Consider the following 14,457-nt stretch of genomic DNA (forward strand, 5'->3'; position numbering starts at 1 on the left):
GCTCATGACTTTTTCAGAGCGGTGTTTTTAATCATGAGCGACTTGGCCACATATCAGGCTGAGTGAGATTTATGGCCCCTTTTCTCCCAGAGTCTGTACCTCCAGACCGGCCATAATGGAGAAACACACAAAAAATTGTGTTTAAATAGAAGGTGCTGCTGTGGACCTGTGTCTGGTGCGGCTGAGGGTTGTTTGGTTTGCTGATTAGCAACTCCCTGGAGAGGTGGGTGTGTTGGAGATGTGGATGGGAGTCTCCATGAGTCTGGTGTAAGTCGGGATAAGGTTGTGGTCTTGTAATGGGACTGCTGATCCTATTTTTTAACAAGGTTTTTTTTTTTTCATTAGATTTTTTTAGTTTTGGGGAATATAGGCATATGAAGTAATATATAAGGCGGAAAAAACGCTAATTAAATAGGCAACAGGATATTTAATCCGAGAATCACCTTAAACTAGGAATACAGTACACTTAAACTGGATATATAATCAATGCAAGGGGAGTCTTGCAGTAGGTGCTGTGGTGCAGGTTTTGATTTAGGGTTGAGCATCTGCTTTTTATCTTAATATCTCCACAGCAATGTTAGATCTGAACTGTCTGATACACGTCTGATACTGAACTGGAGTTACATCAAGGTAACATAACATTATTTGCCCTGTCTCATTACTGACTAGGGAACCGCTACCATTCAGGGATCATTGAAGGTCTGCTGTGTAATATGGCTTTGCTAGATGTGTGTCCTTCAACTTCCTTAATATTGTCTTCTCTTTCAATGATGTCCACCAGCATCAGAGACTGAAACTTGTAGGGAAAAACAGATGCAAAACTGGCTGTAACCCAAATATGAAGTTTTAGGAGGCTCAAGGCTCAAGTCAGCTACATCGTAGAAAAACACTCATAGCTGCTGTAGGTTAGGCATAAACCCTTAATGCAGAAACATAAATCCAGCTTTATGAAGCATGTGCACATAGAAGTATACGCATGCTTACATTTTATTTTTCCAGTCTTCTTTCAGACTGTAAAATGCTGGTATTTCTTAGCCCACCCCCTGCGTTTGGCCTTGTTTCCCCTCCTGAGAAGTTGTTGAGAAACTGCTACTTGTCCTCTGGGACCACTACAACATAGCCTTTGACACTGCTTTTGCTGATTAGAGTCTTGTGTTCTTTATTCAGCAAATTCTGTATCAGTGATGAAGTTGCTTTTCTATCTGTCAGGGAACTAAGCTTGATGTATTGTCCTTCCGATGGTGTGGTCACTTTTGGTCTGCCTGATCGTACCTTAGACACAACTGATCCAGTTCCTGCAAAGCGTTCCATACACTGCCTCCTTGAAAATCTTTAGCCATGATTTGATGCTGAGATGCTTAAAATAACAATTGGACTTCTGACAACTTTGTGCTGATGCCATGTTTCCCACTATCACAATGCTACTTAGTAAGCAATGATCTGCTGGAAACTTGAGGCACAGCCATATTTATAACAGGTGAAGACTGGCTGCAGGTTGAGTTACTTTAATGAGCCTCTGATGAGTAGATTTGATCCACCTGAGTGTCATCTGAACGCATGCTTGAATGGAAGGGCACAACTCAATGAAATCTGTACTTTTGTACAATGGATCTAAGTTGGTCAATGCCACAGATTTGCTTAAATTTGACTGCTGAGTTAGAAATAGTGCAGAATCTTAAATATTTCTTCTTCATTTTACATGTCAAAACTTCTTGTGTTTCTGAATCCTCAAACTTTCTGATTATTTCAGGCTTTATGTGAAAATAAACATTTTTTTGAAGGCCTGCTGTGTAATATGGCAAACTTTTCAACGTGGTCTCAGACTTACCGACCTCACTGTACATGTAGACGCAGGTACTCACACTAGTTCTGCTGCTCTCTGAAGTCTCAGTGTGAGTAGAGCCTCGACCTAGTTGAGTCAGGTTTGATTTGGGGAGTGAACTCTACTCCTCCCCTCCTCTCTGAGATCTTCATTGTCTGGGGAAACAGTCTGAGAGCAGTACACACACACACACACACACACAAACACACGCAAGCATGCACGCGCACACAAACACGCACAAACACACACACACACATACTGGTGTTATTGTTGTTGAAGTGTCTAGGTGTCTGCCGCTGGAGGACTCATCTCTGAGGGCTTGAGGAAGGCTGACATCCTCTCCTCTCTCTCTCTCCAGTAAATAGTCTGTATTGTCTTTCTGTCAGGAGAAACGAATCTGTGTCTGTCTCTCTCTATTTCTTGTTCAAAATGAAAAGACAATGGTTGACTCAGCAACCCTGTGAGAATACAGCTCTCTCTGGTGTTAGGGACAGTGATGGGACTTCATACCCAGTATACTGTAACTAATATGACTGATAGAGGAAGTTTATTGAGGACAGGAAACATTCTGAACAAAGTAGAAATTCCTGTATACATCCTTATTTAACGATAACGACATTGTTTTCTGGACAAACAATGTTACAAATGTTACAGATTGGATCCCGTAACATCCGTAGTATCATCATATCTTTTAGCTTGACACTTCATGCCGAACAAGGTCGAAAGAGATTGAAGAGATCGATATAACTGCAGCTTTAAACAGTTCATTTTGAAGAAGTGACCCTAATATACAGTATATCACCTGCACAAACACCATCACGAGAAGTAGAGACTCTTTTCTACAGAGTTTACACAGCAGGTCAAGGGATATTTCTGTCCTGTTCGTGAGGAGGAGCCTGCTGTGTGAAGAATTTCATCTTAAAACCTGTAAACAGTATGGAGGACAAAGTCAGGGCAGTGTTTTGATTTCTCTGTAAATATTACCTGTTGTGCAGCTGTATGGTACTCACACAAAACCAGACGGATTAGGTGCTTTAGATCATGTGCAATGGTAAATAACTTAATAAACTAGCAACATAAAACTGGATTTTGTGTTAAAAGAATAGTTGGACTTTTTGGGAATTCTTCTTGCAGAGAGTTTGATGTCAGGATGAAAACCACTCTCATGTCTGTCATATCTTTAGCTTAGCTTGGCATAAAGACTGCAAGCAGGGTGAAACAGCTAGCCTGGCTTTGTCCAAAACAAAGCATCTCTAAAGCTCATAAATTAACATAGCTTGTTTTTTAAGTTTGTATGAAAAGTCTGAAAATGACAAGTTGTGGTCCTATAGGACATGCTGAAACAGTTTCTAGGTCTGGCCAGTTACTTCCTGTTGTTTCCTCCTGTTGCCTCGAAGTGATTAAAAAACTAAAAAAGAAATAGTTTGCTATTTATGAACTTGCTGCAAGAAGTTGAAAAAGCATATTTCTCAAAATGGTGAAGTATGGCTTAAGAAACACCAGATGATGGACATTTTTTGTTTTCCTAGACCCCTTTTTTGAATTTCAGTGGTTTGCAAACACAAGTTTATTGACAGATTCTGTCTGTAAGGTTTGAGTTCAGAATGAAAATGAAATGAAAGAGATGCTGGAAGAGGCTGTTTTTTTTTATATTTCCATGTTTCGCTCAAAAGCAGCTATTGTACAGTGTGTTTACATCTTCCACAGAGGATTTTCTCAGAAACAGGAGGACATGGAAATGTAAAAATCAATTTGCACACGTACACATGTACATGAAAGCCCAAACACACACTCAGACGATGTATACGCATTCATGCATATACTAGCATAGACAAACACAGGCATATGGACAGGTATAAGCCTTTACACAAAAGTCTGCACATAAGCTTTACACAACCATGCTTATGTGTAGAAGCAGACAAACACACACACTGTATAGACAGTACGGCACTTAGCTCTGAAGCCAAATAGATTTTTTGTTGTCATAAATGCCCCTTTGCTTTAAAGTGCTTTTCCATCATCCGTCTATTCAATTCCATCTTCCGCTCTTGGTAAAGGTCAGCAGTTGATGTTTATTCAAAGTTTGTCTTGTCTTGCTTTCTGACATTACATCAGATTAGAGTTTTCTAAACACTTCACAGAAGCACTCTAAGTGGTGTTCTCGACCCCGTCTGGCCTTTACTTGACCACTGTCCCATTTAAGTTCTCTACATATTTCATCTCCTTCTCCACAGTCCTGGTTCCCACCACTCGAGAACTGCCTTACTCCCCCAAAAAATGGAACCTTTTGTCCCCATGTGGATGATTCAGGTCAGGCTGTATTCAGTGGAAATCCCCCCTCGCTACACACAAGGGACATCAATATGTAGTCAGCGGTTGGAGAGAGAGTTAAAATGTCTCAGTGCCATAATTTATTCAGACATTGAACTGGCCCAGGCTTGAAGTATTCAAAGTAGCCCAGGAAAAAATAGCTTTTAGACATTTCATGAAGCCGTGGTCGCTTGGCATTTATATTTAAATCAGTTCGATGTGAAAGCATGGACTCGGAGTACGCCAGGGCCAGAGGGTCACAGGAGAAAATACCCTATTCACCCAGCAGACAGCCTTCATCCCTGGTCGACTGATAGTGCCTATATTCTTAGTGTATGCACACATTTGTATTTAAATGCTAGTAAGGACCTGACTTTATTTATTCTATAACCTCTAACCTACATCTTGCTGTATAGGAAAAGTCCACCCTTAGATACATTACAGCATGTTCTCACTGATGTTTAGCACATTGCAGATGTTATGTCATAATTTATTAGTGTACCTACTTTCTCTTCACATTAGCAGGTTAAAAAGTAGATCCACACTGCAATACATCAAGAAAACAAATTGCTGTTGCGCTGCTCTTTATGGGTCAAACTCACAAGCATGTTACACTCATGGCCACACCCCAATCAGGGATGTCAGAGCAGGTTTCCATGACGATCACCTGCTGCAGTATTGTGCTTGAGAGCTTCTAACCACCGAGATTAGAGAAGCTGCAGTTTAGAGCCAAGCTTCACGTTCGTACTTTCATGTGTCAATGAAACCAGTGATATTGGAGAAAATGATGCTCCAGTCAAGAAGAAGGAAGACTCACAACAACACTGAATTCTGAATTATTGAGGTTTTTGTGTATGGAGGAAGAATATACCTCACTCTTCTACAGTGCATTTCTCCTTGTATGATTGTTGAACCTCAGTACAAATATTGTGAATCTAGAAAGAAGTTCTTTCTTTAATTCTGAGGGACTAACTAAAACCTAAAACCAGTGTTTGATTTGATTTCAAACTTGATTCCTCAGTGCTGCACACTGATTCAAGCCAGACAGCACATTATATAATGCTAAGTAATCTCTGAGACTTCTGCGCCTGCATGTAAAGTATGTAAAGTCCTTTTGGTTAACAGCTTTTGATTGTGCTCTTGGCATCAAGAGGAAAACAAAACTCTCATAAGTTCCTCTGAATATGCCAGAATATGTTCATTGACAACAACATTAAGACACAACTCTAACTAATTTTACATTTAAGTGAGAAGTGTCAGAATGTAATAAAGGTTTTGTTATTTTTTTCTATCCCTGTGACGTTATTTAGTTGTCATAAGAATAGAAATACAAAAACACATACACATGCACAGACAAGCACACACACACATAAATACAAAGTCTATCCTCAGCATGTCCTCTCTATAACCTTATCAGTATGCTGAGGCATTAGCTCCATTACCATGTGCTGGCATCCAGTCAGGAGGTAGAACCACTCCCTGCTCTCCAGGTATTTTAAGGACCTGCTGTCTTTACTCCATGCCATTTCAGTGATTGGAAGAGCTGACCCCCATCTCTTTCACCACTACGTTAGAAGCTGATTTTGCTACATTATTAGAGCCACTTCAGGAAAAAGTGGGAAAATGAGGTGAGGTGGATGTTACTGTGCTGCAGGTTGGTGTTGTTTATAACCAACCTGAGTAGTGACTTTGTAAAAAAAATATGTTGTTTTACATTTTTTACTCTGCAGAAATTGTTGTTATCAGATCACACAGTTTGTGTGGATTAATCTCAGTCATCCAGTTAATAAGATCTCATGGAGGTATAAAACACTCCTGTGAACTTGACAACATGGAAGCATCAATAGGACATCAAAGCACTCTGTAAGAGCTGTGCTGTCTGAGTGGGTGTCCTCAAACACTTCCCCATTGAGAGGAATAGCATCTTGACAGCGATAAATGATGGTGTTTCATAATGTTTTTGTCTGGCAAGGCACTTGCTTGAGATGGAGGTCTTTTAAAGTGGACTTGACAATAGATGATTGACAGTTATCTCCTTCTCTCAGACATCAATGCTCCATACTACTGATCAGATCAAAACACTATTTGGGCAGTGATTGGTGTTTGCTTTGGATTTTCCAGCTGGAAAGACACAGAAGGTTGTCATTTTTTCCTCTTCTCCCTACCTATCACCAAATCTGTTTTTGATTTTCAAAAAGATTAGCTAATGCATATGCTGAATAGTGTTTCATGTAACAGGTAAATAGGTGTTTGCTTGGTTTTGAATTGGTTGTGAGTCATATTGTGTAAACATTTGCTGATCCGGTCAAGCTTTATTGATTCTTTTTTGGATGTTTTTCCAATATTTGTTGTAGAAACTGAGATGTAGTCTGGCTTTGTAAGGCTTGTAACCTCCCTGTGGCATGTCAGAACTGAACACACCATATGGAGTAACAACGAAATGTCCTCACTATAGTGAGTTCACTAAACTTTTCCATAGCTGGTCAACCCGAGTTATTTCTGGCTTTATTTATTCATGGCTTTCATTATGACTGATGGCAGTGCTTGAAGCAAGCATCATTTAAGGTAAACTTGACAACAGATTATGGATGATTGGCAGTTATCTCCTATGACAACACAAACCTTTCCTGCTCCTGATTTGAACCAACACACCATTTGCTGGGCTGCCATTGGAATCATACAGTCTTCATATTTCTCCACTAAATTCATCATCACGTCACTTTCTGAATAAATGTTGGCAAAAAAACTAAAACAAGCATTTATATCGTTTGGAGATTTGGACTGAGGTTATTATAAACATTCTAATTTATTCTTATTGGAAGTTTCTCTACATTTTGTTGAAAAGACTGAGATGTTGTCTGGCTTTGTATGATGTCAGAGCTATGGAACAGTGAAAAATCCTCAACTTCACATTATAAGTCCTCTATGTTGTAAGTCCAGCATACTGTTCTACAGCTGGTTGATATTCTTAATCATTTATGGCTTCATACTCGTGACAGCTTACGTTGGTGATTTTTGCCAGTGGAGTGGGCACAAGCTGTCAGTTGTAATTGAAGCAAGGCCCACCACACCTATTGACAATTTCTTCCTGCCCATTTCAAACTGTGCTTCAGGTCCCTCTGGCCGCAAAAATCAGTAGATGTGCGTGTGTGCCCAGGCCAAGAATCGAGTTGAGTGACCTTACAGCATCCAGAATGTCTAAGATTCTTCAATCCAATACTAAACTAAATGTCAAAAGTCTACCAAGGACCTGACTATTCCCAGGCAGACCCCTCTCTGCTGAAATCAATCAATCCACTCAAAAGGCTATATATGTTGCCTTCCTCCCTTTGTTTGTCCTTTTTGACCGCAGCCATGTGTTATGTGCGTCATGTGAGTGAGATTTATTCATTATTTGATTTAATTCAATTCTCACATAATTCTCATTCATATTTTTGGTTCTGTTATCAGTGCTTACTTGTTTTATGTAATGATACTTTTTGCTCTCTTTGCAGAGTTTAAACCACACACACATTGAAAAAGAAGCTTACAAAGAAATGAAAATAAAATAAAACAGCTCTTCATTTTCGAAACTTGGACCTACCTCATCTATAGGTCTCTCACATACAGTCAGCCTTCCCCACTATCCATTAGATTTTATATCTGACAAAATGAATTTAATATTGACTTTTGTGCTGTGTATACGGTACTTTTATCCAGCGATTCATACAAGCTTATACCGTATATTTCTCCTCCAAACAAGGTGAGTGTGAATCATAAATAAAGGACAAACAATACGATGTAATAGCCCTTGGAGAGTCTGACCTCTCCCAGTGGTGAATTGTGGTGTGTGTACATCTCTGTGACCCTGCGCCCTGGCCATAATCCCTCACTACAGGGGCTGGATTATGGCCTCGACTTATTAGCCAACCCCCCCAATGGTCTGGCTCCCTCTTCAGCCTGGATCGATGTCTGAAGTGGCGGCACTGGTTATTAAACGTGGGACCAACCAAACCCTTCGGACTGCCAGGATAATCCCATCACAAATTAAGTAGAAGAAAATTGGTCAGGGAGAAAGGGGAGGGGAGAGAATCTTCATATTGCGACCTCTAAACAGTGAACACACAAACAAACACACACTCCATAACAACTCTCTTGTCATATGTAAACCTGTAAGGATTTGTACCTGTGATGGATCAGCATTTTATTAAAGAGAAGGAATATGCTGTTGTCAATGTTTAGATGTCAGTGGTATTGTAAAGTAGCCAAACATTATTAGCTGTTGTGTAAAGATATATCCAGAGAGCAAAGAGAGTCTGAGAATGTGCTGTCTCTTGCACGCAAAGTAAATCCTTCATATATCTCACTCATGCATATCTAAATCTGTGAGGTTTTGTATGCTGGAAGGGGACGTGTGAACAGAGAGAATAAGATGGTTTGATAAAATCTGGAAAACTGATTTGCCTAATCTAGTGTCTTTTAAATGTAATATTAAAAGACCTCTTCGAGATCATATATCATCACATGATGTGCCGTTGCATCTTTTTATAGAAATTCTTAACTTTACAGAATTTTGATTGGATTCAGGTATTTGGTGTGATTGTTAAGGAAGCATTATCTTCAAATATATTTGAGGAGAAATGATTATTAGTCCATTACAATGGACATTTTTACTTTGCTAGCATCTGGAAACAATCACTTCACATAAAGCAAGATCGATGTTGTCATCGTTTCAAAAGACCCAAGATAAACGTCCAGTAAGAGCTGAGCCTTGAGGTATTCTGGGAAACACACCAAGGCTTTTAATCCATGACAAGTGTCTTGTGTAACTCGCTGTCCACACACACACACACTCACATACACACACACACACAAACACACTGACACACACAACGTAGCTTTATTAAAAAGACTTAATACATGCTGCACTCTAGAAAAAAAAGTACAGATACATAGAGATTTTACGAGAAGAACAATCTTAGAGCTGTATTTGTTTTTCACCCTTTGTCAAATTCGATTCCAGTTTTCCCTCTAAATGTTTCTCTCTCTCTGTGGATCTCACTCTCCTTCTTTATTTATTTGTATGTCATCTCTAAGCCTGTCATATAGGATAATACCGGATGTTAATTACCCCCACTGTCTGAGGTGAACCTCATTAGAGCCCTGAACTGGACTTGAACCAGCCGTTACCGATAGGAGGCAAAGTCCATTAAATGCCATTATTGAATCTTCAACCTAATTTAAGAGTAAACGCACAACGACTGGCCGTCTGGCTGCTTGCTGCGGTTTCTTTACTCAATTCCCAACCCCCTTTGAAGAAGCCTGCAGACAACTGCCAAAGTAAATGAAACACATTTGTAGTAGAGAAGTACAGAATATATTGAAAGCTGCTGGTGAGTTTTGTTGGCACGGTCTGTGTCAGCAGAGTGGTTTGGAAAGCTACATTGGAAGTGTAGTTTTACAAGCTACCTGTTAATGCATAAGAACATGAACTGCGGCAAAGATTCCCTCCTGAGAAAAATAATTTTATCAACTCAAGTTACTTAGAAAAAATAGTTTGAAACCCCTGTTGCTAACTCTACTGCTTGGTTGCTGAGAAAGTTCCAAGAAGTTTCTAGATGTAATCATACACTTATTTGCATATGAAGTCTCCCTGCCAGAGTCCCCCTGCTCTTAGTGGAAGGAAGGTGCTGTGCTCCATGAGATATGCTGTAATAACAGATCTTTTTGACTAAAACAAGATATTTGTGGAAATGTATCTACGTTGCCTTCTATCATATTTGTTGGGAGCTTTGAGAGTAGAGTTGGTGGCTGAAGAAATTGCTAAATTTAGCAGCAAAGTTGGCAACAAAGAAAAGGGTTTTTTTTTGTAACATCTAACTTTATGGTAAGCCATAGTTTGCATCAACATTACACATCAAAAAGATAAAAACAAGCACCCCCTTTTTTATGCACAAGCCCGAAAATGATAAACATGAAATGATTACTGTTATCAAAGTGTTTTGATCACAGTCATGATGTTGGTCTCTTCTCAAACATCACTCTTGGAGTCTACTATCAGAAAGTCAGATTAGTCTAAGTGATATGAAACCAAACTTACAGAGGCACAAACATAGTAAAAATATGAGCACATTTCTCTCTTCCCAATTTTTTTTAGTTTTACTGCTCTGTTCTGTATAAAAATAAAGAAAATAAGAAACTTGTTTCAGTGACACTGGTACACAGATAGAATTACAAGGCTTTGTGCTTTCAAATGTATCCTTTGTAATGTCTGATAAGGATTCAACTTGTCATTAAGCCATGCCGATCAAGGTCAAAAATATCCCTCCCATCCTCTTTTCTGGCTGTTGCTAAACTACTGTGAAATGTAGTAAAAGTAGTGAATCAAGTCATCAACATTGACCAGAGGACATCAGTTTAAAGTTGTGTGATGCAAACAGCTGCCTTGCTTAAATGTCTGAGGCTACATCAGGACTCAAAACCATCAATCATCTTCCTTATGTGGAGGCACTGTAGGCCCTAAACTATGTAGACTGCGACAAGTCAAGTTTATTTGTATAGCCCTTAATGACAGTCATTTACACACTGAGAAAAATGAAACTTTACAATTTATGTTGAGTGCGAAAAGTACAGGTCAGTGCTATAGAGTGCTGACTAGTATCCTGAGACCACAGAATGATCAGGTAGTAGAATACTAAATGGGAGTGAAAGAAAAACAGATAAAAAGGGATGTGTTATGATATGAGCATATTAGAGCAAGTACAGGTGAAGGACATTGGGGGGGAGGGGGGGATGTGAGTGATCAGGGTCAAGAGAGGTGCTTCTTGAAAAGATCAATGTTTGAGAATATTGAAAGCTAGAACATGATTTCTCTTGCATGTAGTATAAAGACACTGACAAACACATGTTGATCTCACCTTTCTTTTTGGAATTCAGTCTCATAATTAAACTGCTTTCATTCCCAGCTACCCTGCAGGCGGTCGCAAGAATCACTTACAGTAGCATTCAAAACTCCCCAGTCTTGTCACAGTATTAAATACGCATGACTTGCAGCACAGCGTAAGCCGTGATTAAAATGCGTCGCTTCCACCACTAAGACTTGTCTCCTGTGTATCAGATGGAAGCTTAGCACCAGCATATGCTCGCTGCAATGATCTGCCGATGGATGACAGGTGGTTACCCAACTATTTGCATAATTATGGGTGTAACGCGCAGGCTGCTAGAGCGTCATAAACAAATCCATATGGTCTTTTGGGAAAATCCAGATGATTCACACCACAGCTCACAGATATACTTACCGCCTTTCCTGTGTAACAGACATGAGCAGGATTTCTCACTGAATGTTTTAACTGGAGTGCAAAGTGTGAAGCAACTTCATTCCCTTTACTTGTTTTGGCAGCTCCGATCAAATGTGGGAACTTCATACTGAGTTTCAGTTGCAGGTCGGTCAATGTGGCAGTTGTTACAAGGGCCAGAGTTTCCTGTGCAGTCTTCTTGTAGATGTTTAAATATCTGAGGTAATTTTGGTTGTGAGACCCGGTTTCACTCCCAGGAAACTTTCCAGAATCAGCTTCAATCGGTAGCGCAGTGTGTTAGAATGACTCTTATCTTGGGAATCAGATCATGATATATGACCGATTTTGCCGCAACTACGATTGTAATTGTTATTTTAAGAGCGGCCAGGCTGAGCAAAGGATTGGATACAATTTCACATACATATTTTTTTTCCCTCCGTATTTACATTTTTATAGCTGTGTACGGTTATTTTCCAGCTAAAATTGTGTATACAGTATTCCTTTCACTGTAGCAGGACTCAAGCCAAGCCAAACCTTCCATAGTCGAGTTGTACAGTGTTTCCTTTTGGGCTCAATAGACCTATTATGGAAACAAAAGTACTTATCATCCCCACTCCCCATGTTGCCACTGACATGCAGTACAGTCGACAAGGTACTTTAAGGGTCTTATGGCTACCAGATGGATCAGTGGCCCTAGAAATGTGCCACTGCCTGAAAGTGATCCGCTCAATAAGTTGATAAAGCAGCAAGTGGTTTGATGTTGCTTTAACTCTCTTTTCCTCTCTGTGTCCCCTATTTTTTCCTCATTCCACCTCTATTTTTTTTCCCACCCTTCTTGTATTCAGCAGACATGCCCCTCCATGTCCGTCGCAGCAGTGATCCCTCCCTGGCTGGCCTCGCCCCAGGCGAAGTCCCAGTTGGTCCAGAAGAACCGTCCAGAAAGAACCCAACTCGCTGGTCCACAACTGCTGGCTTCCAAAAGTATAACAACAAACCAAACACAAGCGCCGGCACTGGCACCAGCAGCCTGGAACGAAAGGTAACATATATGTGTGTCAACCTTGACCTTTGATTACCATCAAGAGAAATACCTAATAAATACTACAATACCCACTGTGGTAGTAAAGGTGAATCTAAAGAGGAGTCAAAATTCAACAGATCATAAAAAGATTGTCATGATATGTGTTTATTACACCACCGTCAAGTAGTACATACTGATTCACACAGCATCTTGCCCACAAGTTATTTTCCACAGTGCTGGAGATGTGCTGGAGCTGCATCAATTATAATGTGAGAGATACTGTATGTGCTCTGAAATCTTCCAACCTACAGCAGTCTCTCTGTTCTTAACTTCTTACTGAGCTTTCTTTCCTCATTTTCATTCCTCCTCTCCTCTGCACCCCAAATCAAAGAAATAAGCATTAGATATGAAACCTGTGCTGCCCTGTTTGCAGATATCCAGCAGTGGCATAGACAGTTTTTATCTGACACTAGTTCCCTCTGATAGTGCCTCCTCTTGTCTTCCAAAAAGACGAGCAGAGATTGTTAAACACTTTCCCTTTGTTCCAAATTCACCTTTTCTGAGGCTTTTTAAGCCTCTGATTATAAATCTTTAAAAAAAAAAAAAAGCGTACATCCTCCCCGCGGCTTCCAAAAGAGAAGAGAAGCCAATTAACTTCTCAAAATGGCTGCCCCCACGTGGTGCTGACAGACCTTTACTTCTCGCTGAGAAAGAGATACATTCCCAATGAAACGGGGAGGTTAAAAAAGGGAGATGATTGAGTGCTCTGAACGTGACACAGCAACCCTCCACGTTTTTAGTGTGTCTGGAAGCGTCGTCTGATAATCCTATTTAAAGACACTTTAGTACAATGTAACAGCACACTCCTCAGCGGACGGCGGAGAAGAAAGTTCGAGGTGAAATGGTTATTAGACCACTCATTTTGTCAGGAAGGTTTCCTTTCCTGGCCCGTGTCACACTGAGCAAACATGTGGGAATGTTTGTTAAAGAGAATGAAAAATATAACAGCAGCAGAACAGGAGTGTTAGTAGATAGCAGATGCTCTTACTGATTCTCTCTTCGGCCCTTCTGGTCTACCCTCTGGTGCCTTGTGGCTGCCACTTTTGTGTACATTCTGTGGGATATTAATGTTTGGTTGCTTTGCAGTATGAGATAAGCAGGGTATGGGTTTCAGATTTAACATAAAACAGGATTTACTGATTGTAAACAAATTATTTCACATTATACATATCATAACAATATAAAGTGTGACATTACACACCAGATTACATGTAAAAGGGATTCCTTTTTTGACTGGATTACTCAAAAAGACTGACAATAAAGGCAGTGGCTGATTTAAAGGTGCAGTGTGTAGAATTTAATGGCATCTAGTAGAACAGACTTGGCAGAAATGGAATATAATTTAAGTTTAATTAGTGTATATTCACCTAAAAATAAGAATTGTTGTGTTTTTGTTACCTTAGAATCAGCCCTTTATATCCACATAGGGAGCAGGTCCTCTTCCACGGAGGCCACCATGCTGCACCATGTTTCTACAGTAGCCCAGATCGGACAAACCAAACACTGACTCTAGAGAGGGCCTTTAATGTTTTTTGCAGCTACCGTAGGTTCTCTAAATCCGTAGGTGCTACTAAATCCTACACACTGGTCCTTTAAGACATCTCATGATGATGTTTGGCCAATATGTGATTGAACAGGCGGGAATAGACGATTCATTTCCACACTGTATAAATTTTGAAACAAGGCTTGACTGAGAGCAATGTTTTGACAGGGCTGTTAGATTTTTACAATAAAAAGGGAGTCTTGTCTCCATAATCCTCAGCATCTCTTTTTCATACATCTAACTGTCATATATTCACAGTCAGTCCAAGATGAAGTCTATTTTTATCCAATCAACAACAGATGTTGAATGGATTAGTCAACACAGACTTTGATATATTTATGTCTTGGTGCATATTTATGCTAAAGGGAACCATACATCAGTGATCAGCACTGACAGAAGGGAGTATGGATGTAAGCCATACACTATA

The 14,457-nt window shown here is 39.9% G+C and overlaps 1 protein-coding gene across 10 annotated transcripts in view; it reads left to right on the forward strand.

Moving 5' to 3' along the window:
* LOC121887977 (partitioning defective 3 homolog) overlaps positions 1 to 14,457 on the forward strand; it is a 356,909-nt gene that overhangs the window by 139,601 nt on the left and 202,851 nt on the right. For 8 of the 10 annotated variants that reach the window (XM_042399172.1, XM_042399173.1, XM_042399174.1 and 5 more), the window contains one exon: positions 12,252 to 12,445. In XM_042399172.1, the coding sequence (XP_042255106.1) occupies positions 12,252 to 12,445 (194 nt within the window). The remainder of the gene's footprint in view (positions 1 to 12,251; positions 12,446 to 14,457) is intronic. The other 2 variants (XM_042399166.1, XM_042399170.1) reach the window with 1 other exon arrangement.

This window comes from Thunnus maccoyii, chromosome 21, assembly GCF_910596095.1.
Source record: "Thunnus maccoyii chromosome 21, fThuMac1.1, whole genome shotgun sequence".
Classification (NCBI taxonomy): domain Eukaryota; kingdom Metazoa; phylum Chordata; class Actinopteri; order Scombriformes; family Scombridae; genus Thunnus; species Thunnus maccoyii.